The sequence below is a fragment of the Leptosomus discolor genome, chromosome 3 (genome assembly GCF_034619465.1).
Source record: "Leptosomus discolor isolate bLepDis1 chromosome 3, bLepDis1.hap2, whole genome shotgun sequence".
NCBI classification, from domain to species: Eukaryota; Metazoa; Chordata; class Aves; order Leptosomiformes; family Leptosomidae; genus Leptosomus; species Leptosomus discolor.
This window is the reverse complement of record NC_141393.1, coordinates 80,423,613-80,448,715: the sequence shown is the minus strand read 5'-3', so window position 1 is coordinate 80,448,715 and position 25,103 is coordinate 80,423,613. Positions and strand designations below refer to the sequence as shown.

The following is a 25,103-nucleotide window of genomic DNA, read 5'->3' as shown; positions in this document are numbered from 1 at the left end:
CATGACATTATGCTGCATGCTATCTATAGAGGCACTATGATCTTACTGTGTACATTTAGGTATTTTGGCTTTACCACTTTTGAAAAGTAATATAATTGACTTTAATGTAGTTAATCTCTTCTTTAAACAGTACAAATAAATATTCTCTGAATTACAGTTTATCGCTTAAAAGTCATTAGTAGTCTAAATTTGAAAGTCTCTTTTTTTTGTAAATGGTGTACACTTCCAAAGGTCTCAGTGCACTGCAAGCTTGAAGTGAGCTAAGCTTGGATAAACAAAAGTCTGTCTTGCTATGGAAATGGGGAGACAGAGTTAACTTGCTTCTGGCCATGTGACCTTGTTACAGACGCCACATTTTTGTTCTGAGCATAAAACCGTGTATTTCCACTTAACATTTGCCACATCATGAAAATTAGCCTTCCTAGAATAACTACAGGGCCTGAAGAAGTGCTTTCTGAATTCAGATATGTTAATTGAGTAGGCTGGGTTGGTTTCTGTCTCCCTTCTTTCCTGCGAAATAGTAAAGCAACTGCTTGTTCCTTTTACAGCTGCATTTGACAAGGGTGATGACCGGAGACTTGGCAAAAAACCTGTATTCACTAGTTCTCAGGTAAACATTTACATCCAAACATTAAAAATACTCAGAAGCTTGCAAACAAAACACTTTCATTGTGTGTTTTAAATTAAATATTGATTTGTTATATTATTTAATGGAATCTTGCTTTTGAAAAAATTGTCTTTTTTGATGAACTGTTATTTCTGCAGAATCAGTAATGTCCATTACTGGAAACATCTTAGGATTCAACCTATGCTCTGCTACATTTTCAAACAGATAAGCTCAAATAAAAGACAGGAATTTGTTTTCAGAATCTCACATTCCCCGGTTGCTATGTAATGAAACTGATCCGTTTCCCAGAGCAAATGGTTTGCTACTGAGCTAATGAATCTCTGCTATTATCACAAGCCACCACAGCACTGACTCTGTCACACTCCCTGCCCTGCAAAAATACTTTTTGGTGCCCTCAACAACTTTTCTGTTGAGATTCACACTCAAAACTACATTATTATTTGGGATGGGTTTCACAGGATTTGATGGTCTTGGGTACACTGCAATGAGACTGGTAGCACAAAGATTCCATTTCATGTGCTTGGTTCTCCATGTGTCAGTATATATCTTTACCTGAGAGGGAGAAGGAATGTTGTTGCTTCCCTGGTGGATACACTGTTGGTAATGGTTAAAAACATCACATGTATTATGAATTAATTTTTCGTGTTTGTAATAATTCATAGTTGTTATTCCTCTTTGGAAAATACGCACATCTAACAAAAAATAGAAGTTTTCTTACTTCAGCAGACGCTAATAATATAAATAAGTATTACAGATTAATTTGTCCAAAGTAAAAGTGAAACTCTCCTTAGATATTTCTGTATCCTCTATGTAGAGCAGTATTTCACATGAGATTTACTAGGCACTGTAGTTATTTCGGGTACTTTTGTATCTTTGAAAGCCAGCAATCTGAGATAAAATATCATTTTTTAAAAAATTATTTCTATGCTGGATCTTGTTGCTTTAGATTCATGTGGTACTTAAAAAGTAGCTGTGTTTCAGAAATGAAACATTATGGATAATTTTGTGTTCTAAATGTCTTCTGGTTTTTTGGTTTGGTTTGGTTTTTTTTTTTTTTCCTTGATGTTTTTTTTCCTAGCTAAACAAATCTGTTACTGAATCTGTTGGTATAAGGAATACTTCCTGGACAGAACACGGCAAGAAAGATTGCTGGGGAGGTTCTTCCACTAATCAGGATAAAATGAAATCTGATGGATTAGGAGCATCTGGACATACATCCAGCACCAATAGAAACACTGTTAATAAGGCTTCAAAGCATGAGGATGTAAAGGGGAAAGATGGAAAAAAACTAGTTTCCAAGATTACTAAGGATTCAAAACCTGGGGAAAAAGCTGCTTCACCAAAGGCTAGAGCTGTTATAAAGACAAAAATAGAAAATAATGGAAATGTGAAGGCTGAAAGCATGCTTACCAAGCAAGATACAGAAAAGACATCATCTACAAGTGGGCAAAAAAATTCAGGAAGTGGCAAAGGACTAAAGAACCATGAAGGAAAAATTGCAGGTGCCAGACCTAAAGTGCTGACAGTAACCTCAAGCGTGCAGGTCAAAACAAAACCATTGAAAAAAACCACAGGGAAGGAATCGCCCTCCTCAGTGACTGTGGCAGGAACTTCCAGCAAGTCAGCAAACTCAAACACAGATATCCAGACTGCCAGTGAACAGACAGAGGAACCCAAAGAGGATAAATTGGTAGAGGAAGGGAAAAAACAGACTGGTAATTTTTATTATTTTTGGTTTTTTAAAGTCCCCTTCCTATTTGTCCCAGGCTGGTCATACACTGAAAATTAGCCTGGGAAGCTTTAAAAAAAATCTGCTATCGGTTGATAAGAATCACCTGCTTCCCTTGTAAGTTAATATTAACTTGAGATAAGAGTATTAAATTTCTCCTCTAACTGATTTTATGCTCAACTGATAGATATATAAAATGGTAAAAGTTTTACAGTATCTATGCTGTTTTCAATAGCTGATCTTCATATCTTAGAATTTTTCCAGTACTTACATGCAATGCATTTCCCTCTATAATTAACTTTGAATTTACTTTATAATAGTGAAAACAAAGTCATCTGTGAAGACATCGAATGGAGTCACCAACAAAAAAAAAAAGGCTGAGGTTGAGGCTAATGTCACAACAAGCAGGTATGTGGCTGCTTTACGTATTTGTGTGTGTGTCTGTGTGTGTATGTTTGTGGAAAAAAGTTTCAGGTGAACTATTGAACTTGCTGTTACGTCACCACGGGTTTTTTTTTAATCTGAGAGTGGTTGTGTCGCAAAACAGTTTGAGTTGGCTATTGGAAACATTGCTGTAGAGATAATATTGGCTTGGTCTTTGCGTTGGATTGTTTCATGCTAATATTTTTTAAATTGTTATAGGTCATTCAGAATTCTGCATACTGGAACAGTTAATGACTACACCAGGTGTCGTAAACATATTGTTTCTGGGACAGCTTAGGTTAAACTGCACGGGAAGACAGCTGAAGCACTGTGAAATTGTGAAATGGGTCATATATATATATAAAATACATACATCTATAGGTTTTAGACATATAGGTTTTGTTTTCCAAAAGTATACCTTATAGGTTGCATTTTCAATGTTTATATATGTCTGTATATTAAAACACATCTGTTGCTTGTTTAAATATAATTAAACATTGCTAGATCTTAAGCTTGGAAATAATTGATATAATAATTTCTTTGCAGTCTGACCAAAAAATCAACTGGAAAAGGGTGTAATGACCAAAACGTACAAGCTGTTCTAAAGAAAAAGGGGAATGCGAGTAGCAATTCTGCAGCACAGCCAAAGGCTCAAAACACACCTACCAATTCTCCCAAGAGCCAAGGTAAAGTTTCATGCAGCAATGAAACCGTCTGCCATTATTATGCAAAGCTTTGTCTTTTTTTCTAGCGCAAGTATTTGGCAAAATCTTCTGAACAATTCTGTTTATTTTCCATATTTCACTTTTGGTGACAATCCTAAACTGTAAAATGCAAATGAATGTGATGTCAACTTCAAAATAGTTAAAAGATGGTCTTCACTCCCCGTTGGTGTTTTCTTCTGCTTGTTTAGTCTGCTTTGCAGAGTCTTTTATTTCCTGATCCCCTGCACTTCTGCACTCGGAACCATGACTGAGTTCAGCAGGAATTCTGTAGGTCAAGCATTTATAATGTGCATCAAAGGTCTGGACTGCAGACTCCTTTACAAACCATAGTTTATGCCTCCCTTTTTTCTGTGTGATCCCCGTAGCAGTAGCACTAGTGATACTGACCCACCCCCAAACCAACAGGCGATTCCAACAGCTATTTGTATCAAGGGTGGGGAATGACATTGCAGACCACAGAGAGGAAACTCTGCTTTAGAAAGACACAAAGTGTTAAGGATGGAGCTCTTCTTAACTCCTTTTGGACTTGGCACTTGCTCGGGGGGTGGGGGGATGGATGAATATATAAGTTATATTCTCTTAAATGCATTGTGATGTAGAAAACACAGGTCCTGTCAATTTGTGGTCATTAAAGATCTTGCAGTATTTTCTGACTGAGCAGGGACAGTAATTCTGGTATTCTAATCACATTATAAGTAATGTAATTATTTTCTGCCTGCTTTCATTTCCTCTACAATATTAATTGAATACAGTACTCATCGCTTCCTGTGCTAAGCTGCTGTGCAGTGTTTCTGTGCACTATTAGATAGCTGCTGCTTCCTACTCCAGTGATGACTGCTTCAGTTACAGGTTGAAGTAATTCCTTTATGTATAGTCTATGAAGTGCCTTAGTTTTAAAGATAGCATGTAAATGCAAGGCAATATTTTGGTCTACTGTTTAAGACCTCAATTCTTAATTCTTTAACAAGCCTTAAATTCGTTAAGTTATATAAAAACTTGAGTAACTTGCTTCTCAACATAAACACTAACATAAATTTGGTGAATACTTTGACTGGTGTATACAATCTTTATAGTACTTTTTTTTACTGTTTGTTAGGACCTCAAGGAGAATCACCAAATTCCCTGAAATCAGGAATGTCTCCAAAACATAACGAAGAAAAAAATGTGTTACAACATCTGGTTCAGACACCACTCCCAGAAAAACATCCTTCAGCCAAGAAGAAGAGTGTTAAGCAGTCGCAAACACCTGTAGCAAAAGCCACTGCAAAAATAACACCTAAAACTGTGGCTCCATCAAAGCATGCTGAGACTATGAATAATAAAGACCCAAAACAGAAAACAGCTGGGCAATCTGTATTAAAATCTCAGTCCTCTGCCCAAAAACATTCAAGGAGTGAATCTCCCGTTGTCCAGAAGAATATGCAAACCTCTGAGCACAGAAGTTCAGGACAGAAACTTGACAAAACCACGGCTGATGCTCTGGCAGGTCAGCTCCATGACAATAATGTATGCAGTTCTGCAAAGCCAAGTGAACCTTTAAAATCTGTGATGGAAAGTAGCAGCGAAGATAAACCGCTGGCATCCTGTCAACCCAATAAACAAAAATTATCAGATCCTTCTGAAAATGTGGAATACAAAATACAATCAAAATCTTTTCTAATTACAGAAGAAACTATTTCTAAACCGCATGTTTCACTGCAAAATGAAACGGAAGCAAAACAAATCTGTGGGGATCAGACTGGAATTAAACAGATTGAAGATACAAAGAAAGATGATAATACAGCTGAATTTTCTTCCAGTGATGGATACTCAGACTCTTCCAAGGAAACCAGTCAAAAGGCTACTGCTTCAGGAGAACTGGTGAAACATTCAAAAGCAACAGAAGTCTGTAGTGCACAAATTGATAAATTAAACTCTGAAACAGGTCTTAACTATGGTGAAAATGCTTTACCAAGCTTTTCCAGAACGATAACCAATAAAGAGGATGAGGCATCATCTCCTCAGATTCACACGGAGGGATTTCTTACAGCTGATGAGTTGTGTGATACATCAACCTTGACTGAACACAAATCAATTACAGCAGATTTAGATGATGTTTCAGAATGTTCCACAGAACAAATAACAGAAAAATGTTCACCTAGTTACACAGAGTCTATAGATCCTACAGAAATGCCAGAAAACCACGAAAATGCAGAAACTCCCTTCGTGGACCACTGGAGTACTGGCGCACTAGATCCAAAGGAGAGTCCCGAGTCAGATACTGGTAGTGCAACCACATCCTCTGATGATATAAAACCAAGATCAGAAGATTACGATGCTGGAGGCTCTCAGGATGATGAAGGATCCAATGAACGAGGGATTTCTAAATGCAGCACTATGTTATGCCATGATTTTCTTGGAAGAAGCAGCAGTGACACAAGTACACCTGAGGAATTAAAGATTTACGACAGCAGCCTAAGAATAGAAGTGAAAATGAAAAAAGAGAGTTCTGATCTCTTCCGTGTGAATTCAACGAGTGATGATGAAATACCAAGAAAAAGACCTGAAATTTGGTCCCATCAGGAAAGTGCAAGGACCAACACCAGAGAAAGCAAAAGTTCTACTTTTGGTAACGCACAGTTTACTCAGGAAGCAGACCAAGTTTCTTCTTCTGCTGATGAAACAGAAGATGACAGGTCTGAAGCAGAGAATGTGGCAGAAAACTTTCCTCCACCCAATGTTCCTACTCAGCAGTTCCAAGGAATAGATAATTTAGCTTTTGAAGATGCAACAGAAAATGATACTGCAAGTCAAGAGTTTTCTAAAACTAAAAATTTCAAACGATCTGTTTTACTTTCAGTAGACGAATGCGAAGAATTGGGATCTGATGACAGAGTGGAAACTCATACTTCACGTCAGCATTCAATAGATTCTCTTACTCCTTCAGAAGTATTTGACAGTGTTTCTCAAGAGCACCAAGGAAAGACTTTTTATTCAGGATACTCACTGGAAATTGAAGATGGATTCCTGGACTGCAAACAGCGTAAGGATAGAGACAATAGATCAGATAAAAGTGGAGGCTCTCTCCTACATCTTCATGGCACTGAAATCCCAGGGAAGGAGAATCAGGGTGCTTCAATGACTGAACAAAATTGCTCAGAGAAAGTATATTCAGCAGCTAGTCCGTGTCCAGGAGAAAAACAAAAAGTAAATATGAAGAATGAGGTGGCCAGTGAATTTCACCAGTGCAATAAATCCTTAGACAATGATGCAAAATCTCAAGAAAGGCCGTGTCATTTGGATCTTCATCAGAGAGAAACTAATTCTGATGTGCAAAAGAGCAGCTCTGCAAAACCTGTAGAAGCCGGTAAGGATCAGATACTGACTCAGGAAGGTCAAGTGAGAGACAGTCAACCAGCAACTACTGAATGCGCTAATACTGATTTACTTCCAGGTAATGTACAGAAATAGAAACGTTCAGTCATTCAAAAACAAATTAATAGGGAAAGCTTTGACAATTTGTCTGGGATTGAATCCTGAACTGAAGTAATTTTGGCTGAAACTATATTAAATTTAAATATTTTTAAGTATTTCACTTGGGTAGAGAATGCTTGTCTGTTTGAAATATCCGTCAATATCCTGCTGTTCAATGAGAAACTTGACTACAAGGAAAGAGATTTTATGTAATGCTAAAAGAAAGATTGGATGCAGCTGTCTGTACTTCAGTTATTTTTGATCCAATCTAACATTGACAGCATCAACTTTTGATGGAATCTTAGCATTTGTTTTGTCTGCTTGACAACATATAGTATGTCTGAATGGGATGTGCAATAACTACAGTAATAACCTTAACTAAAGCGCACTGAACTGTTTACCTGAACAGCTATATGCATTATTGTTGTAATTTATTTATTTATATATTATACACAAATTTGGATCCTTCTCCCACTGAATATAACTGAATATTTGCCATATACATCAGTGGGAGCAGGTTTGAACTCTGATTTAGAGCTTATGAGATGTCGAAAGTTCAAAATTTTACCAGTAAAAGCTTATTTCCTAAAATAGAGATATTATACTTAGAACTAATGCTTATATACAGAAAAGTTCTAACTTGTTTCACGTAGCTAGATGAATACTTGTCTAGTTTTGTGTTTTGTCTTCTTTATACCAATAATTCAGTCTGTTTATCCCATCAAAAATATACAATAGTGTTGATTACAGCTATTGTGTATTCAAGAGTAATGAAACGCTGATGATGATCTATGTTTTGCCAGACCACAGAACAAGAAGACATTAAAAGCTGTACTATTTCTTTTTTTTAATTTTGCTTGCCCTTGCCTGCAGCTGCCCTTGCATGTGCAGTGTAGAAATAAGCCTGTGGATAAACAATTTTGGTTTTAATTCTCTTCTAAGCTGACATGGCTTAAGTCACCATTCAGTAATCATTCTCTATTAATCCCCTCCATGCACCTCCTGGTCTAAATTTAATTTATGTAGTAAATGAGAAATTTCATGTGCATTAAGTGTATATTTACATTGTCATTTTCTGTATCAGAAACTTAATTATGGAGGTTATTGTTAATTACCAGTGGTGATTGCTGCTTTAACTTAATTTATAAATCATACTTTGGTTTTTATATAGGAAATAAATGCCTCAAATTTTGTCAATTTTGTACAACCCTCCATCCCCCCTTTTTTAACCTGGTTGGATTGTCCTTCCTGAATGAGTTAAATTTTGCTCTACACAGCCCTGAGGGGAGGATCATCTGCAATTTTTACATTGTACAGTATTGTGAATTATTTCAGGAGACATAGATGATTATGACACAATGGCACAAACCTGCATGTATGAGCATCGGCCTGCAAAAACCCTTTCTCCAATATATGAGATGGATGTTGGAGAAGCAATTGAGCAGAGGATGGATTCAGAAACAGCAGTTCTAGATGTGGATTTTGAAGATCAGCAGTTTGCAGAACAGGACTGGACTCTTCTCAGGCAATTGTTATCTGAGCAGGACTCAAATATAGGTTTCAAAAACTCTGTTCCTGAAGACCTTAACTTAGCACAATGTCTTATCAATCAGACACTGTTTCTGGCACGAGATGGTTCGAATCCTCAGGGTACATCACAAGTTGACACATTCAGTAGGTGGACTGAACTAATGTCTCCGCTTGATGACTCTTCAGCGAGCATTACAGTGGCAAGCTTTTCATCTGAAGACTGTTCGTCCCCTCAAGGGGAATGGACAATTCTTGAACTGGAAACCCATCATTAAGGTGACCAACTGTTTGCAACTGAACCCCAACCCATTCCCCAAATCTATTTTTGATGAGTTGTTTCCATACAATAATGAAATACTGCGTCAGTCAAGAACAAGCAATTCTTGATACTGAGGCAATCTTTCTGGTATAATGAGGTAAATATGTTAATTTATAATCTAGATTTAACCACAAGTACAGTAATTTTTCAAGACTTAAATGTATGTCTTTTCTAAAAATGAACTTTGAGCATGTATTTTCTAGGATTGTTAGAAAAATTAGATGACATGAAAGAAAAATCTTGGTTTCCACCCTCCCTTTTATCTTCCTTTCTGACATTTAATATTCTCATTGAGCAAGAATTTAAAGATGACTGCACAATTAGTAGAGCTATTCCCCTCCTTTTTTTTCCCCCCTCTCTATATGGTGACTACATTTTACAACAATAAAGATTCAGAATGGTTGTGTCAAAAGGTGATGTGTGCCAACACTGCTTTAAATGACAGAAACATATACTTATGTTTAAAGAAAATGTTTCAATATGAATCTGCCTTGGGCCTTATTAATATCAGCAGCTTGTTTCATTTGTTTCTTCCAGATTTGATTTTTGTATTTTTGTTTTGTTTAGAAGTTTCCAATAAATTTTTTAAATTGTCTTTCCTTTAAATATAAGAATTCAGAGGGTCTGTGCTACAGGAAGAGCACTGTTTCTTTCTTGGAAATGCACATATTTCAGTAAATATTTTTAATGACATAGTGCATGAATTCAGAGGAGTTGGTGGAACGCTGCTCCTGCTCTAAAAACCGGCGTGTCTGATATCTCCGAAAGTATATCTCAGTCTGAAGTCATGGTCGGTGTTACACCAGGAGTCTGGCGTTGACTAGAATTACCTTCAGGCTTCAATTCATTACACCTACACCCTTCTGATGCTGCCCAAGGCACAGCAAGATTCTCAGGAATTTGGTTTTGTTTGTTCTCATAGATGCTACACTTTTGGAGAAGTAACAGGATTTTTGCATCTTCATTAATACCTCTAGTGTAGCTTTTGTATTGAGACTAAATGTCAACCATTCTTCTGACTAAGAGTGAAATAGGATGTACTTCTCGGTACTGCTCATTCTGCTGCTTTTGGCTATTTATTTGGGTGTGGATAGGGCTGTTTATTGTCTTTTCTGATTTGATGGGGGAGGAAGGGAGTGAGAAACTATTTGTAATTCTTACTAAGTCCAAACTCCTCCTGAAACATGCAGCATTTTTTCCCTGGAAAGGTTAGACTCGCCAAGATATCTGCATTAGGGAAGCAGTAGGGCTTGTCTTTCACGTAGCTTAAAATCTAAAAAGGAAGTATTTTACCTCCTCTTAGTCATTAACAGAAGTGCCTTCAGAAGTGGGTGCCATATGGCAGTAAAAGGCTACTGACTTTGGGGTTTTTTGTTAAAACTATTTAAGATAAGTGCACAACTTAAGCTGTCTGTGACTACAGGTAATATGGTTAGTTTTGCAAGCTTTTGCACAATTCCAACAGTGCACCTTAATTTTCTTCAGAAACTTCATTTCTTTTTGGTCATAGGCAGAAACTCTCACTTCTCTGGAAATACAAAGTTTCCCCAGCATATGACTAAAGAAGTTGTGGCTTGTCTTTGGACTTAACGTAATTAAGACCTCTGAGGCAAAATAATTTATCTAGAAAGCCACTTTGTTGAATTTCTGATACAGAAGTAAAAGTGATGTTTTATTTTCCCCAAAACAAATGGAGGAAGAATTTTATCTCATTCTTTAATATCAAGGCAGGGGAAAAAAAAAGGAAAGTCTTCCTTTCTCTTTCTGTGAACTCAGGGAAAGAAGATGTTAAATAAAGATCTCTCCCCTACTCTTTTAGCAACATAGTCTGAGATACTATAATTTAAAGTAGTTTAAACATAATATGCTGTAGTTACCCCAGTCTTCATCTTGAGGGAGTTAGAAGAACCTTTAGAAGTGCAAATCATCAAGAAAACCTGTTTTTCACCTTCAAGGTTACAAGGTATATCAATAGTGGATAATCTTTTGGATACACGAAAGAACTATAGTATTAGCCATAGTAAAAGATGAAACTCAAGAGAAGCTCTTACAGAAGGCTGAGGAATGGCGTTTTCTCAATTTCTGTGTAAAAGACTAAAGTAAAAGTTATTTACAATAAAGTTTAATCAACTTTAAAATCCTGATGATATTCTGGTAGTGGGCATTCACATGTTAAACAAAATGAAATGATGGAAAGGAGAAGAAAAAGGATTACGAAAAGCAACAGAAAATGAAAGAAAAGTTATTTTATTTGTTGCTTTACCCATATTTTTAACTTCTTACTGAATTGAAAAAGTAACACTGAGAAGTGGCACACAAAGTTCACGTTTGTCATACAAAATACAATGACGTACAGAGGGGTTTTAATTGTTTTTTTTCTTTGCATTTACTTTTCCAGTTGTATGAAAATTACATTAGCTTCTCTCCTCAAGTCCTCAGTGATGTTGTTGCAATTCCTTTAATAGTTTTGCAGTAGACTAGTGAGTAGAATTTGGTGTATTGTTGAGTCGGTACATATGCAGCCACAGAATTCAGCTTCCCACAGCCAGATAGTCTCTGTAGAACTAGCAGGAATAGAAAGCAGTATTGTTTTTAATTCGCGTTACTAAAGTGCCTGTGAGGCTTCATCAGACCAGCATCCCACTGGCTAGACATTGTACAAACACAGAACAAAAACAAAGACTTCCCACAGAGTGGTTATAATCCAAGTTAAGACAAAAGACAAAAAAACCCCATGGATGGAAAAGTAAAATGAGAGTGTCAAGTGTCTAGTGTCAGCTAGACGATTAGCAATGGTTTCAGCACATCATCAGCTTAAATATTGTCATTTTTTTCTTCTGTATGCATTAAGAGAAGGGGAAGGCGGAGGGTGAGATTTGGAGGCTGGATGCTGAGGGAGCTGTAAGAATCTATACTCCCGACCAGCCCTGTGTGCCATCTAAATTCTTCCTCTTTGACCTTGTTTAGTAGTCCCTCCTCATTCAGGAGGTTGTTCAAGCTTTAAGCAGGTGTAGATGGCTATCTGTTTACTAGTATTAGTTACTACAATAGTAGTAGTTACTGCAGTATCAGTTACTACAGTAGTATAGTATGAGTTTTCTGGAGTCCTGCTCATGCCTCCTGATTTTGCCACTGTATTGGCCTCTTCTCCAAAACATGAGAGAACGGACAAAAGTTTGTTTAAAAACTTGATATAGGAACACTCAAAGCTAGTGTCATGGGCTCCAAGTGAACAACGATCAAGAGGTCCTAAATGACCTCCAAAGTAAAGACAACGTATGTACGTCTGACCAAACGGTGAAAGGGCATCAGTGAAGAAACTAAAGAAAAAGATATCAGAGCCAAAATAACATTTAAGAATTTACCTTTGCAGTAGTATTTTGAATGCATAAGAGCAGTGAAAGTGCTTTGTCAAAGCCTGAGAAGACACTATGGCAGTCAACATGGTACTGACAGCTCTCATGAGATTGTTATGTGAATGGGTCAAGATGTCTACGAGTAGCAACAAGAAATGTAGTGAAATACCAGTGAAATTTAGAGGAGAGGACTCAGAAATCAGGGTTTAAGATGATTACCCTGGTTTTGCCTACCCTGAATGGAAAGTGAAAAATAAGGAAGGATGTTTTATATTATGGATGTATTAAGTTTTAAATAGGCTAGACCGCCAAAAAGTGATGTCAAAGGCATAATTTTTTTTTTTTGCTTAGAAAATTAGAGTCTCGTCTGGACTGGAGAAGCAGCTCTGCAGGTTTTTCCCATAGAGATACTAGCTAAAATAGTATTTGTGCAATAAGTCACCGACAGCCATATTGCAGAGTGAGAAGAGAAGGAAAAGGAGGCCCAGAAATTTGGAACCCTACAGGGAACTGAGGAAAGTGGAGATCATTCTTCCAAATGATCTGCTCAAAAAAAAAAAAAAAAAAAGCCAACTAGGGAAGCAAAGGAAATAATAAAAAAAAAGATGGTGACAGGAGTCAAATAAGAATGACAGGATACAAGGAAAAATGCACCGTTGGCTTCACTGAAGAGGGTCTGCAAGACAGACGAATATAAAATAGCAGTTTTGAGGCTGGTTAAGAACATGTTCTTAGGGACTGTGATCAAAATGTGATACTGGCTTCCTCAGAATGAAAGGCAGGCAGGTGCCAGTTTGGTAGCTTGTGTCAGAATTGCAGGAAAGAAACTGAGCTTAACCATTAAGAGAGGCAACAGTTAGAAAAGCACATCAGTTAATAATATGTTTTGTTTGGGTTTTTAAAGGCATGAGATTGTACCATCTTTATATAGTGTAGCAAAAGAAATGAGGAGACTGAGACCTGAAGTGAAGATTGGGAGAGATAAGTATAACACGAAATGAGACTAGCAGGCAGTCTGGACTGCTACCACAAGTGATCAGATAAGAGCATAAGACGACTGATTTTGTGGTGGGGCAATAGAAAGGATACTCCATCATTCTTTCTCTTAGAAAAAACTTGCTGTAGAATCATAGAATTACAGAAAAATTGCAGGAAAGTCACAGAACTACAGAAAAACACAGGCTCATTGAAGGGACTTCCAAAGGTCTCTAGTCCAACCTCCCGCTAAAAGCAGGGGTAACTTCAAAGTTAGATCAGGTTGCCAGGGCCTCATCAAGGTCCACAGCTTGTAAAGTGGTGATAAAGTCAGCAGGCAGGAACACGGTGCTCACAGGAAATAGTTAGTTGAAATAAAAATATTCTCATTATAATTGGAAAATATTGGTAATGAAGTACAAGAAAGACTGCTTGCTTGCAATATTTTTAAGTTCTGGATGATACGCGACTGAACCGTAGACGTGTAACAACCTTATTCCACACTTTACTTTCTAAGGTTTTCAATTATTTCAAGGTTACACTGACTTTTTGATTTTGCAAATTTTATTATTATTTTGGAGGAACTAGTGGGCAAGAGAACTTCCCATGTTTATCACAGACTGCCCATAGGATCTGTTCCCCTAGCACTGTCTATCTGTTTCTTTCAGGGAATATGTACAGAAAAAATTATTAAGGCATCTGTTCTAGGTACAGATTGTAGGAGAGTTATTTTAAAATTTTGAGTATATATTATTGCTATCTGGAAAACAATTAGTAGCATGCTCCTTCTACTTTGCTACAGAAAACCTAAACCTTTGCATGAAGGAATTAAGAACTGCTATTATGTTGTTCATGTGTTGCTCAGAACCACGACATTTAAGAAGCCAATATTTTGCTTCCACTAATGTCAAAGGAAAAACTGGTCACTTCAGCTGAAGCAGGTTCAGGGCTTGCCTATATTAAATGCATGTACTAGAAATGCTATTTTTCCAATAGATCTATTTCATAGTTTTCTAGTTTTACTCTACTAATAACATTGTACGATTGTAGATGTGACAAATTGCAGCTAGAAAGACCTCAATTTAGGAGTCATAATTGTATGTATTCTGTTAATATTTCATGACTGGGGTGATTTAACATTTGTACGTTGATAGATGACGTTCTTGCCAGGACTACCTAGGAACTGAGGACAAAAGACAGAATGAGAAGTAGCAGCTTTGTTACAACACGATTCCATGGAAATGAGCTTTTAGATTTGAAATCCAATATAATTAGAAGCTTTCATCTCTTGCAGAAAATCCATACTGATTTTCAGCTCTCTTTCTTGAACACAAGCTATATAGGCTGGTTTTGAAAAATAAGCTTTGATGTGTTCAATTTTGGAAAAATCACAAATCTATTCTTTGGCTAATTTAAACCCAAGCTTCCTATTGACAACTACTACGTGTCTTTAAGGAAACTAAACCTGTAACAGAGGAAAGTGATTTATAGAAGTGGATCTCAATTGGGAAAAAATACCGGGTTTGATAATCTTTTTTTTTTTTTTTTAACCTCTGGAAGCGAATAACTGAAGAAGATACACAGTGCATGCGTGCACACACGCCTGCTTATCTCTTGCATTTGACCTTCCTGTTTTACTCTGCTTTGCAACCTACGCTGTATAGTCCATTAGGCCACAGTCGTGCAAACGTGGGAGCGAATCCACTTAAACAGATTGGCTTTCAGGTGAACATTCATTTTTCAGAAAGGGTAATGGAACTGGCCCTGGGGGCAGGCACTGTGCATACCTGTGTTTTTACATGGTACTCAGTGAGGCTCTAATCCTGATGAACCATCTGGACGCAGTTAAAGCATGAAATAATTAATAATGGAATTCCGTTAAATTGCTTCCCTGTGCTCCTTGATGCATTGCTGAAGTTCCCAGTTCAGAAGACTGTTCTATTACAGAAAACACAGTCCTGAGAAATGTAGCTTTTTGCATTGCTTGCAACAAAAAAAATCTTTCGCTACTGCACAGTAAAATTTGAATACTGATCTGATCTTCAGTAACTGAAGCCTCGATATTTGGGGAGGGTTGACTACAACTCCGTAACTAGATATGTTTAATAAGGACATTGATGGTCAAAATAGTTTTTGCATGTTAACAGAAAATGACTGTTAACTGGATTAGAGTGAGCACATTGTCTGGTAAACCTGAACAGATGCTCACACGTACAAATCTGGGGACTGAGCCCACTTACCCGGGTAGTCCATCAGGTTTTATATTTATTCATGCAAGTAGAAGTGACTCTGACTTTTTCTCAGCTCCCACTGAAGTTAGTGTGAGTGCTGTCAGATCCACATTCATAAAAATCAGGATATTTTTAAGCATCTGAACAGAAAGACTGGTAACCCAAGTAAAAATCTTGGCTCATGTAACTTACTAACTGTATAAGCCAGTTTTGAGACTGATCTCACCAAATGACTTAAATCTACAGCATCCTCGTTTATGCAATCCTTATTTAGTCATTTGTATGAATTTCTTACGGTTGTGTTTAATTAAATAATTTTAGTTCTTCACTTCTTTTTTATAACCCTCTCTTGATGGTGGCATGGCATCCTGCCTCTCAGTGGAATTATATCAATGTGCTTAAGATCAGTATAAATAGGACAAACCATATGTACATGCCAGATTCAGTGTAGGCAGTGTAAAAGCTTTTTGTTACCTTCATAGAGTGAGGTAATTTTCATGTCCATGGACATGAGACCCACCTATAAGTCAAACTTCCTACCCGCAGCAAGATGTCCTCCTGTATCTTTGTGGTAGAAAAGGGAAATCAATCTCTACTTTCTGGATTATGGTGTTCTAGTAATCAAGATTAATCCCATCTCTGTTGTAGGATGCATTTGGAGAAAAGTTTGAGTCACTACCTGTAGTCCATGGCTTTATGGTCCTAGAATATTTTGACCACTCAGTCTTTGGGAGGGTGAGGGGAGGCTGTTAAGGTCTCAAACTGAATGCTTGCCTGTTTCCCACCCACTTCCTTTTCAAACCTAGATAATTAGCTGAGGCCTAAGTAACCACATTTCCAAATGACTCCTTGTGAACACGGTCGTCTCTTTCCACAATCTCTGTACGGTTGCATAGTCCCACAAGCTTTCTTCCCCATGCTACATACTGAAGATTCTGTATGACAGAAAAATAATAAATCCTATGTTTAACTAACTTAAATGCTGACTCATTGTACTTCATTGAATTTGTGGACTGCTGCCATCAATTTTTTATTTGTGCTCTGTAAATCACAAAAAAAAAAGTGTTAATTTCTTCTTCTCTCTGTTTAGTGGACCTTTACCCCTCTTTTCTCTTCTCTAAATGGAAAAAAACTGTTTCTTGGATCATGTCATTGGAGAACAAGACAGGTGACGTGTGTGAAGATGAACAATCAGTTCTCATATAAAACTCTATAGAGAAAGATGATACCTATGTCACTGCCCTACAAAATCAAAAAATGGTGCTGATTTAGAACATACAGGATATGGCCCAGGAGAGCGCAGAGAAACACTAATTTGATGAAAGATTTTGCCTTGTCATAAATTACTTATTCATCCAAATGCTTAAGCCATTATCTTCATCATATGGGATTTCTAATCCCAAGATCCTTCTATTCCTGCCTAAATGGGCTTCTCTGCTCTGCTCCCAGGAGTTACTTGATGTGCTGCCAGATACAGCCCTATTCTTCCTCTCTCTCTCGCAGCTTCACCTGTATGTGAAATGCACCATGTATGTGGAACAGGAATGCTTTTGAGATTTAAAGCTAAGACTAGCAAAATGGCAGAAACTGTCACAGCAGAGGTAACCTTAAGCAGTAAAATAAATTTAGCCTGTAATAATATCAGGTAGCACAGGATCGCTCAAAGTCACTTTTTGGAAGGGAAAATACTGGGGAGGAGAATGCTCTGAAGAATACGCAATCCAGAAAAACCTATTTTCTTCGAGTCCAAGCTCTGTTTAACTAGCCTGCTGACAAGAGGCTCACAAAAAGAAAAAGCCAAGTCATATGGTAAGATTCAGACTCAAAGGGCGTTGCAAAACAAACTGCTACCGGAATTGTCCCTTGAGCAGTTCCTAGCTCAGGGGATCTGCACATCCCATTGCATAAGACTTGGACCAGACGAGTGTTAGGCCAGGTGGCTCTTACACAGGAGGCAGTGGAGTCCATTCCCCTCCGAACCTTCTAACTCAGAGAGAGCCTTAATTTTATTGCAAATGTGAACTATTGTCAAATGTAATGATAGGCAGAAATATATTCAGTTAAGTTTCCAGTATAAGTCTTTGCCAACTGAAATTAAGATACACAGAATTTACACAAGTTAAAATACAACAACTGGAGTCAAAATACTAACAGGAAGCAGTTTCTGTTAAGGTTTTGGTCTTTCTCATTGTCCCATGCTTATCCATATTGCACTTTGATGCCTCTCGAGTGAGTATTTTGAGTTGGGGGGTGGGAGGTGTCCAACTTCATGTTAATGAATGGCTATTGGGGAAAAAGGTATCTGCTGGTATCTCAGGAGCCTGAATTCAGTGTTTAAATTTCTTTGTGGATTTTTTTAAAATGTAATGATTTATCCTTTCTTTTATGTACCATACATTTCTAACAGTATTACACTGAAGGAAACAAAAATCTACTCTCCTGTTATTTACACTGTGGATTGTCTTTTCATTCCGTTCTATTCCCTCCTATTTTTTTCCCTCCATCTGAATTGTTGTAATTCAATTAATGCGTGTACATATTAGACATATTCCAAAATATGAATTCAGATACACTATAGTGTTAGAAATCAAGTATAGCTGCTACAACAAAACAGCTCCTACTCTTTACCCCTGGGATTTCTCTCATACCGAAACACAAATTCATTCATGGGGCACGTGAATTCAAACTTCACGTTAGCAGATGTCAGCAGGATCATCAATCCTCATCATAAAACTGCCTTATTATTTTATAATTGTATTTTAAAATAATTCCTGATGTTCTGAACTCCCTGATTTTTGTACGCAGTCAGAGCACGTCGCTCCACTGTGTTACAGGAAACGGCTTCACAGTTTGTTGGTCCTGTCACAGCCCTCCAGAACACTGCAGTCAGGACACCTCACACATCTGTTATTTTCCTTTAATTTGCGGACTCTCACGTTTATACTCCACAGAAATTTAAAAATTCGGTATTAGAAATATTTGACTTACTATCAAAAGCAGAATGTCGTTTCCATACCCTTGCAGTGCGGGTTAACTGTAACTGAGGTGCATGGGACCAACAGAACCAGGAAATCAGATGTGAATCCACTTCTTGTCTGAAACAAAAAGAAGAGTCATTTTTAAATCACGAAGGTGTTTAATTCTTTCTAAGCAAGCTAGACAATTTGCTACTTAAATATATTATTTTTGAGATATAAATAAGGTCATTTTCTTCTGTTTTAAAATACTCTAAAAAGAGTTGAAAATGGAAAAGCTTTTACTACATTCTCATATTTTCAGTAAAAATACTGGTTTCAGTAGATTGGCACAAGTCTAATTCACATACTATGTGAAGAGCAGAGCTGGAAATCGATGCTCTTCTTCAGTACTTGTAATGACTCTGCACTCCCAGCTCTTCTCTACCATGTAAAAGAAGTACTGTTTCCTCTTACATGATGAAAAAAGAAGCTCCAACATTCTCAGTATTTCTCTTTCACTGCAAGTGGTGCTGTTTCTTGCTTTCACAGTTTTGTACTGTCTAACTTCTATATTTAGAGTATCATAAAAAATAATTTGGAATATTCTTCCCCGGAAATAGCTGCAGAATTAGCTCTCCATTAAACACATTCCCTCAAGTCTTTTTCCTATGCAAAAGTAAACTTATTACCATCGTCGTTTGTATCACCCACTTGTTCTGCCTGGTGTCCTTCCACATTTTTGTCCTTTCAGTCCTTTTTGTCATCTAAAAATGTCGCACAGTCTATACTTGTACAGCCTCTCAGGCCAAGGCCAAGTTTGGGGAGGACTTTCATGGGGACGCTGACAAGATGGCAGGGGTTTCAGCAGCATCCCAGCAGAAGCCAGTACCCGTACACTGCAAGGCAATGCGGAGCAGCAGACAGGAGTCAAGCAGGCCACAGGAAAGGCAACGGCTTCGGTCCTTCCTCACTTCCCGCCAAGGCCTGAGTTCCCTTCTTAGCAGTAAGCTGCGTGCGCTTCATTCAGGTGCTGGGAGCTTTTGGTCGACATCTCTCAGTTCCTCAGACCTGGGAGGCAAGGTCGACCTCCACAGCTGCATGTCCCGAACCGCCGTTCCTCCTGAGGGCTGAGGAGAGGAGACGGGGCCCCCACAGAGGCCCGGCCACCAGCCCTGCCGAGGGCGGCCATGCTCCACCGCCTTGCCTCCGCGCCCAGCCGAGAGACACGGCGGCACCGGAGGGGGGGAAGCACAGGGAGGTCGGTCCCTGCCTTCCAGGAGGGGCCACGGGGATTTCATTTTAGCACCTTACCAGGTTTTTAACACGAGGGGAGGCCCGGTTAAACCTTTTATTTAGGCATAAAGGTTTCGTGGGAAGCAGCTCTCCCAACCGCCGTGCTCCAGGCGAGCGCCTCAGGGGTGCGAGGCGAGACCCAGCCGGGCCCGGCCTCCAGACCATACCAGGGAGCTTCGGTGTCCCCAGCTGCCCCGAGTGAGCCTTACTGAAACAGAAATGCCTGCCAAGCCAGAGATCCAGCCATATTTTCAGAAGAATTAAATGCACACAGACATGAAAGGAGCGAGTGCTCAGGCCTGCAGCGTGGTGGGCCACTCCAGGCTGGGCATGAGGCCCCAGGCAGTCTTCCCGAAAGTGTCTTGGTGTAAAAGGCACACAGTGACAAACGTGCCCTTGGAAAACAGGGCAAATGCTCCTTAATCGTTTTAAGTGCTTTTAGGAGTGTTTTTCTGAAGTCATTTGAATTCATTATGGGGCTCTCCTGTTATGCCTTTTAGAGGAAGCCCTCTCAGAAGCAGCTTCTTTAAAGCCATTTAGGTGCCTAATTGCCCTCTTAAAGTAGTTCAGTGGTGGTGGGCACCTGTGTGCCTTTTGGAGAATTGGGTAGTGCCCTGGTTTTTAATCAGATCTTTAATGGATCTGTGTGCCTTAAACATTTCACTCCTCTAATTGGCAGGTAATTGTCATCTTTCTTTTTCCAAGCTTTTCAGAAGGGGGCACCTGAGGTTTCACTGCGGAGTCATTAAACCCTTGAAAAAAATGTCAGAAAGTGGTGGGCAGGAACAGTCGAGATGGATAACAACAGTTATTATGAGTACAGCTCTGCAGGTACAATACCGCTTGTTACAAGTAGCGTCTGACTCAATAAGAAACGCTGAAAGAAGTGGTTCCTATATTCCATACATGGAAATATTTTATGTGATGTCAATGAATATAATATTTTGAGGATAAAACAATTATACTAATCAGAAGTTCCTTCTACTATAGTACTGGTTCTTTTTTTTTGTCTGTGTGGGTTTTTCCTAGCTACTATTTAGTATTCTTGCCACCTGCTATTCTGAGTTACACTGCTTTGTCCTCCTGACTCATCATTTTTGCACTGCACTGATGCTGCTTTTAATTAGCACTATAAATAATTCTATCAGAAATGTTTTTAATTTTCTGAATATCTCCCTAAACACTTCATTTTCTACTATACAGTATCAACATTGAGGTAGACTATTACTCAGTAAGCTTGCAATTGAGTTTAAAATAGTGAGTCTTACTGATACTGATGGATATTTTTATCTGTTAATATCAGAAGCCTTAGACTGTGTTCCCCAGTAAAGTGAAAGGGCATGTCAAGGAGCTGGTAATTAGTTTCTGCAGCTGAGGCCAATTTCATGCCAGCTGGAGAGAATTTAGAAGCAAGAGGGCTTTGATTCACAAGCAAGGATATCTTATACTAGCTTGGCTGACAAGGTTATCACCCCATCTCTGCTATATAAATGGGTGAGTGGCATGGAAGTAATTCCTGAATCACCTCAGTTTAAAGCCTGTTCTTATTTGCCTGCTTGTCTTGGAATGACAGCCTGTAAGCTGTTCTAGTTTGGGAACCACTTGAAGAGCAACTTAATCCATAATGTGGTGAGAGCTATGGGAGGGCAGTGATCTCATCAGCTATACCAGCATAACTCACTCGATTAATAAAGAGCCCCAGCTCTAACTACTGCTGTTAGTAAGGACTCCCAGCGAGCAGAGGTATGGAAACAGCTGAATACAAATCTAAGATGGCCTTTCTTTTACAAAGGTAGCGCTTTGCACTGGTTTTGGTTATGAGCTTTCTCTTTTCCCTCTGCAGCTATCCTTTTCTTATGGCTGTTATTTATATTTGTGCATTAAATAATTCACTGTCAGCCGTGGCTTTGAAGCAGAGAGTTTTTCCAAAATTGTAGTTATACCTCTCAAGTAGCTGTCACTGAGCGTTCCCTTTCCAGGCCAATTGAAAGCATAACATTTCTGGTTACTGCCTCCTTCAGGGTTCACTTGCTATCCTGATTTCATTTTGTCCTCTTCCACTAAATCACAACGCTTCCCTACATAGGCAGGTTGCCCAGGCTTTAAGCGAGTAGGTTAAAGAACGTGTTATTAGCTAAGAAGGATTCAGTGATTTAACCTTTAAAATGTGTTTGAGCAGCTTCTGTAGAACATACTGCAGAAATGCTTTTCGCAGGCTGAAAAATACATCCAACCCCCCTCCATTCTGTAGGTGATTATGCTGCACAGGGCAATGTTCTAGTTTTCCTGAGTGGATTGCATTCTGTCAGAGAGCTTTAAAGAAAATCACGTCCCATACAGATTTTTCTGAACTATCTTCCAAAGGAAATGCTGACATCTGTGGAAAATAATGCAGTCTAATTAGCTGGAGTCGTAGAAACACAGCGCTGTATGTTCCTCACTTCTGCAAATCCTCCTTTAGCACATCATACAAAAATAGACTGTAAAATGTTTGAGCTTCTTTATGTATTATGCAAGAGTTTCCTGAGGCAAACTGAATGTACGCATATGAAATTGTCATTCAATGTTTGATAACTTCCAATGCAAATATTTCAAAATTTCATTAGCTGAAAAAGTTTAATTAACATTTTACAACTTTTTTATTGCAAGTGGAGTAAAAAATCTTTTTCAAACAGCGATGCTAAAGTTCTGTCTATAGTGGTTCAGACAATGCTTTAAGAATATTTTTATCTATGTTGTTGGCTGAAAACATGTTTTAAAAATAACCTTTTAAAATCTATTTAGAATCATGAAATTTCTACAGTTCTACAGAGGCAACACCACCGAGTTCGATATTCAGAATCAGTGGAAACTGGATCCGTGATTTTTTCTCTTTCTGGTACAGTATTTTGAAGTTTATGCTTTTGAACTCATGAACTCTAAGGGGGTACGAGGTCAGTTACACCAAACTGAATAAAAGCTGCCGTGTTGCAATGACTGGTAGTAGTGAAAGGAGCTGGGCTGTGAACATGAGGAAAAGCTTCTGTACCCTGAGGGTGACAGAGCACTGGAACAGGCTGCCCAGGGAGGGTGTGGAGTCTCCTTCCTTGGAGATTTTCAATATCCGCCTGGACGTGGTCCTGTGTGACCTGCTCTGGGTGAACCTGCTCTGGCAGGGGGGTTGGACTAGACGATCTCCAGAGGTCCCTTCCAACCCGCCCCCGCTGTGATGCTGTGATTGCATGTAAATCAGAGGATGGAGCAGAGAACTATGGGGATGAAACATTTTCCTTGGGTTTTACTTTTTTTGGACGTATTGTAGAACAGCTACATCAGATTTGGTGATCGTCAGCTCAACTGTTTAGTAAATTCTTGTTATAACTGAGCAAACACGTTGGGTGCCACTACCATGTAAGACAGCCGTCAATATCTTCAGTGTTCATGGCTGTAAACGCAAGAGTGAACCAAGACTCTTGGCTTTCATCTTCCAAGTTGAGTTTGCAGACCTGGTGGCAGCAGAGGAGGTATGGAAAGGATTCTTTGAGCAGGTTTGATTAGGAAATCACTGAATCTGCACACGTGAAATATCTATCCTTCCTTTTCAGAGCAAAAGATGCTTTAGACAAGTAGACAACATCCTTTGTCCAACGTTTTCCTGAACTGTAAGGACTAACAAGGCACACATTGGCCTAGTCTTTTGTATCCTCGATTGTTAAGCCTCCTAAACTTCAGCTTTCTTAACTTTCCCTTTCAGAACAACTTAGTTGACAGAGTTATAATTTCATTTTTCCCGGTAGACAGTTTAGCTAACTTTTGAGAAGTTACAGGCGTGTTTATCTCACTTAGGAAGGGGGCTCGCTGAGCTCCTCAACCAGCCGTTTGCCCTCAGTTCATTCCACTAGAGCAGTTGCTTGTTCCTCAAGCAGGTGCTTTCAAAGGCGTTTCCACGTCTGTGCTTGGAGCGGGTTAAACACTTGGGGGGTTTTTTGATGTTATGGTAGAAAATAACCTGTGAGTTATCTGTAGTTTTATCTTAACAGTACTGGTCCTCACTGGCCAAATCTCATGATTGCATTTCACTGTCAAGATGTATAAATTCATTCACGTGTTTTGTTCCATCGCCTTGAAAACTGATGGTCAAATAAGAATTCTGCGTCCTGGTTTGTGGGCAGAACTTAATTGTGTTGCTGCCATGACGCGTGCATTTACATCGATTTCTTCGGTAGGTGTTGCATTTATACTGTCAGACTCTCAGGACTTCCTTACGACAGGGGAAGAAGAGTTTTCCAAAAGAATTCAGAAGTTCATAAACATTCATCGGAATGGTTTTCTGGTTTTGTCGGCTGCTCTCCATGGACCAGAAGAATGGGATGTCATGTTCAGGATTCAGAGAAGGTACGATTTCAACATCAAACCAAACTTTTTATTGCTGGGAAGAAATGAAGGAGCAGTCCTAATCCAGGAATATTATTTTAGGAATTATTTTCAGGAATATTAATTTTATTTTGCTAATGCACTGGAAAACTGTTTAAAGCGTATGTTTATTAATGGCAAGCGAACAGAATACGAAGGGAGTCAATCTGATATGTCCTAGATAACAAAAGAGGACATTCCTCAAAACATAGCAAATGCCATCCCTTTCAGTCACTTTAGGGCTACATCGTATAATTCCTTTTAAAGTTTTGAACTGGAAAATTTGGCCGTTTTCTTAGCTCTGTCAGCATCTTTTCGTGGTCATTTTCGAAACAGAACGGGCAAGTTTTCTTCATGAGAAAAGGCTTTATTGTAAAGTGCAGATTCTTTACCAGCTTACTTGGAACAGCGTCTATTATACAGACCTAGACAGCTTGAAATAATCACTGTTATTTTACACCAAAAGTATAAAACTGGGCACTAAAACTGGTTTGTTTAAAACTTTGCCTGTGATTTCTAATGAAGCCTGAAAACTCGCGTGTTTCAGTACGTACCTGCTGGCAAGAGTTACCAGACTGCGCTCTGTACTTGCAGTCAGAACTCTTTTCTGGTAGGTACTGTAGTCCTAACTGCAGTCGATTTTGACTCTTGACATCAAAGAAGTGCCTGTTCTAATGGTGTCTTTGATCTTCACCCCTGTGAAATTAGCACCAGTTCCGTTAAACCCTGGGCACGCTGCCAAACGCTGATGAGCAGCAGAGGGTATGGGATGAGATGTAGGAAAACTATTACCATTTGTGAAAATTCCATACATTTTCATGAGAGGTCTTAAAGCTCTGCCACCATTCAGCAAGAGCACGTCCTTCAGCTGATGGCAGTGCTATTTCTCGAGCTGCTGTGTGGTTATGTACAACAGATTTCGTGCATGTGTTGATCACTAACGAACGTGATGTTTTGAAACTGTTCTGTTTGGAAAGTCAGTAATTTTATTACAATCAGAAGAATAGTTTTGTCATTGCCGGCCATTCCAAACTGATGTTGATGAGGCGCAGTTCTATTTCAGATGCATGTGCTTTTTTTACTACCTGGCAA

General features: G+C 38.7%; 2 protein-coding genes across 2 annotated transcripts in view; both read left to right on the top strand.

Annotated features, from left to right (window-relative positions):
• Positions 1-8,763, top strand: part of BTBD8 (BTB domain containing 8) — a 37,377-nt gene extending 28,614 nt beyond the window's left edge. Inside the window, exons 13-18 of the mRNA XM_086463230.1 lie at positions 549-610; positions 1,707-2,343; positions 2,678-2,765; positions 3,327-3,466; positions 4,602-6,938; positions 8,294-8,763. Coding sequence (XP_086319356.1) covers positions 549-610; positions 1,707-2,343; positions 2,678-2,765; positions 3,327-3,466; positions 4,602-6,938; positions 8,294-8,763 — 3,734 coding nt within the window. The remainder of the gene's footprint in view (positions 1-548; positions 611-1,706; positions 2,344-2,677; positions 2,766-3,326; positions 3,467-4,601; positions 6,939-8,293) is intronic.
• An 11,618-nt stretch (positions 8,764-20,381) lies between these two features.
• C3H1orf146 (chromosome 3 C1orf146 homolog) overlaps positions 20,382-25,103 on the top strand; it is a 7,952-nt gene continuing 3,230 nt past the window's right edge. The window contains exons 1-3 of the mRNA XM_009962170.2: positions 20,382-20,450; positions 22,404-22,497; positions 23,825-23,993. Coding sequence (XP_009960472.1) covers positions 20,382-20,450; positions 22,404-22,497; positions 23,825-23,993 — 332 coding nt within the window. The remainder of the gene's footprint in view (positions 20,451-22,403; positions 22,498-23,824; positions 23,994-25,103) is intronic.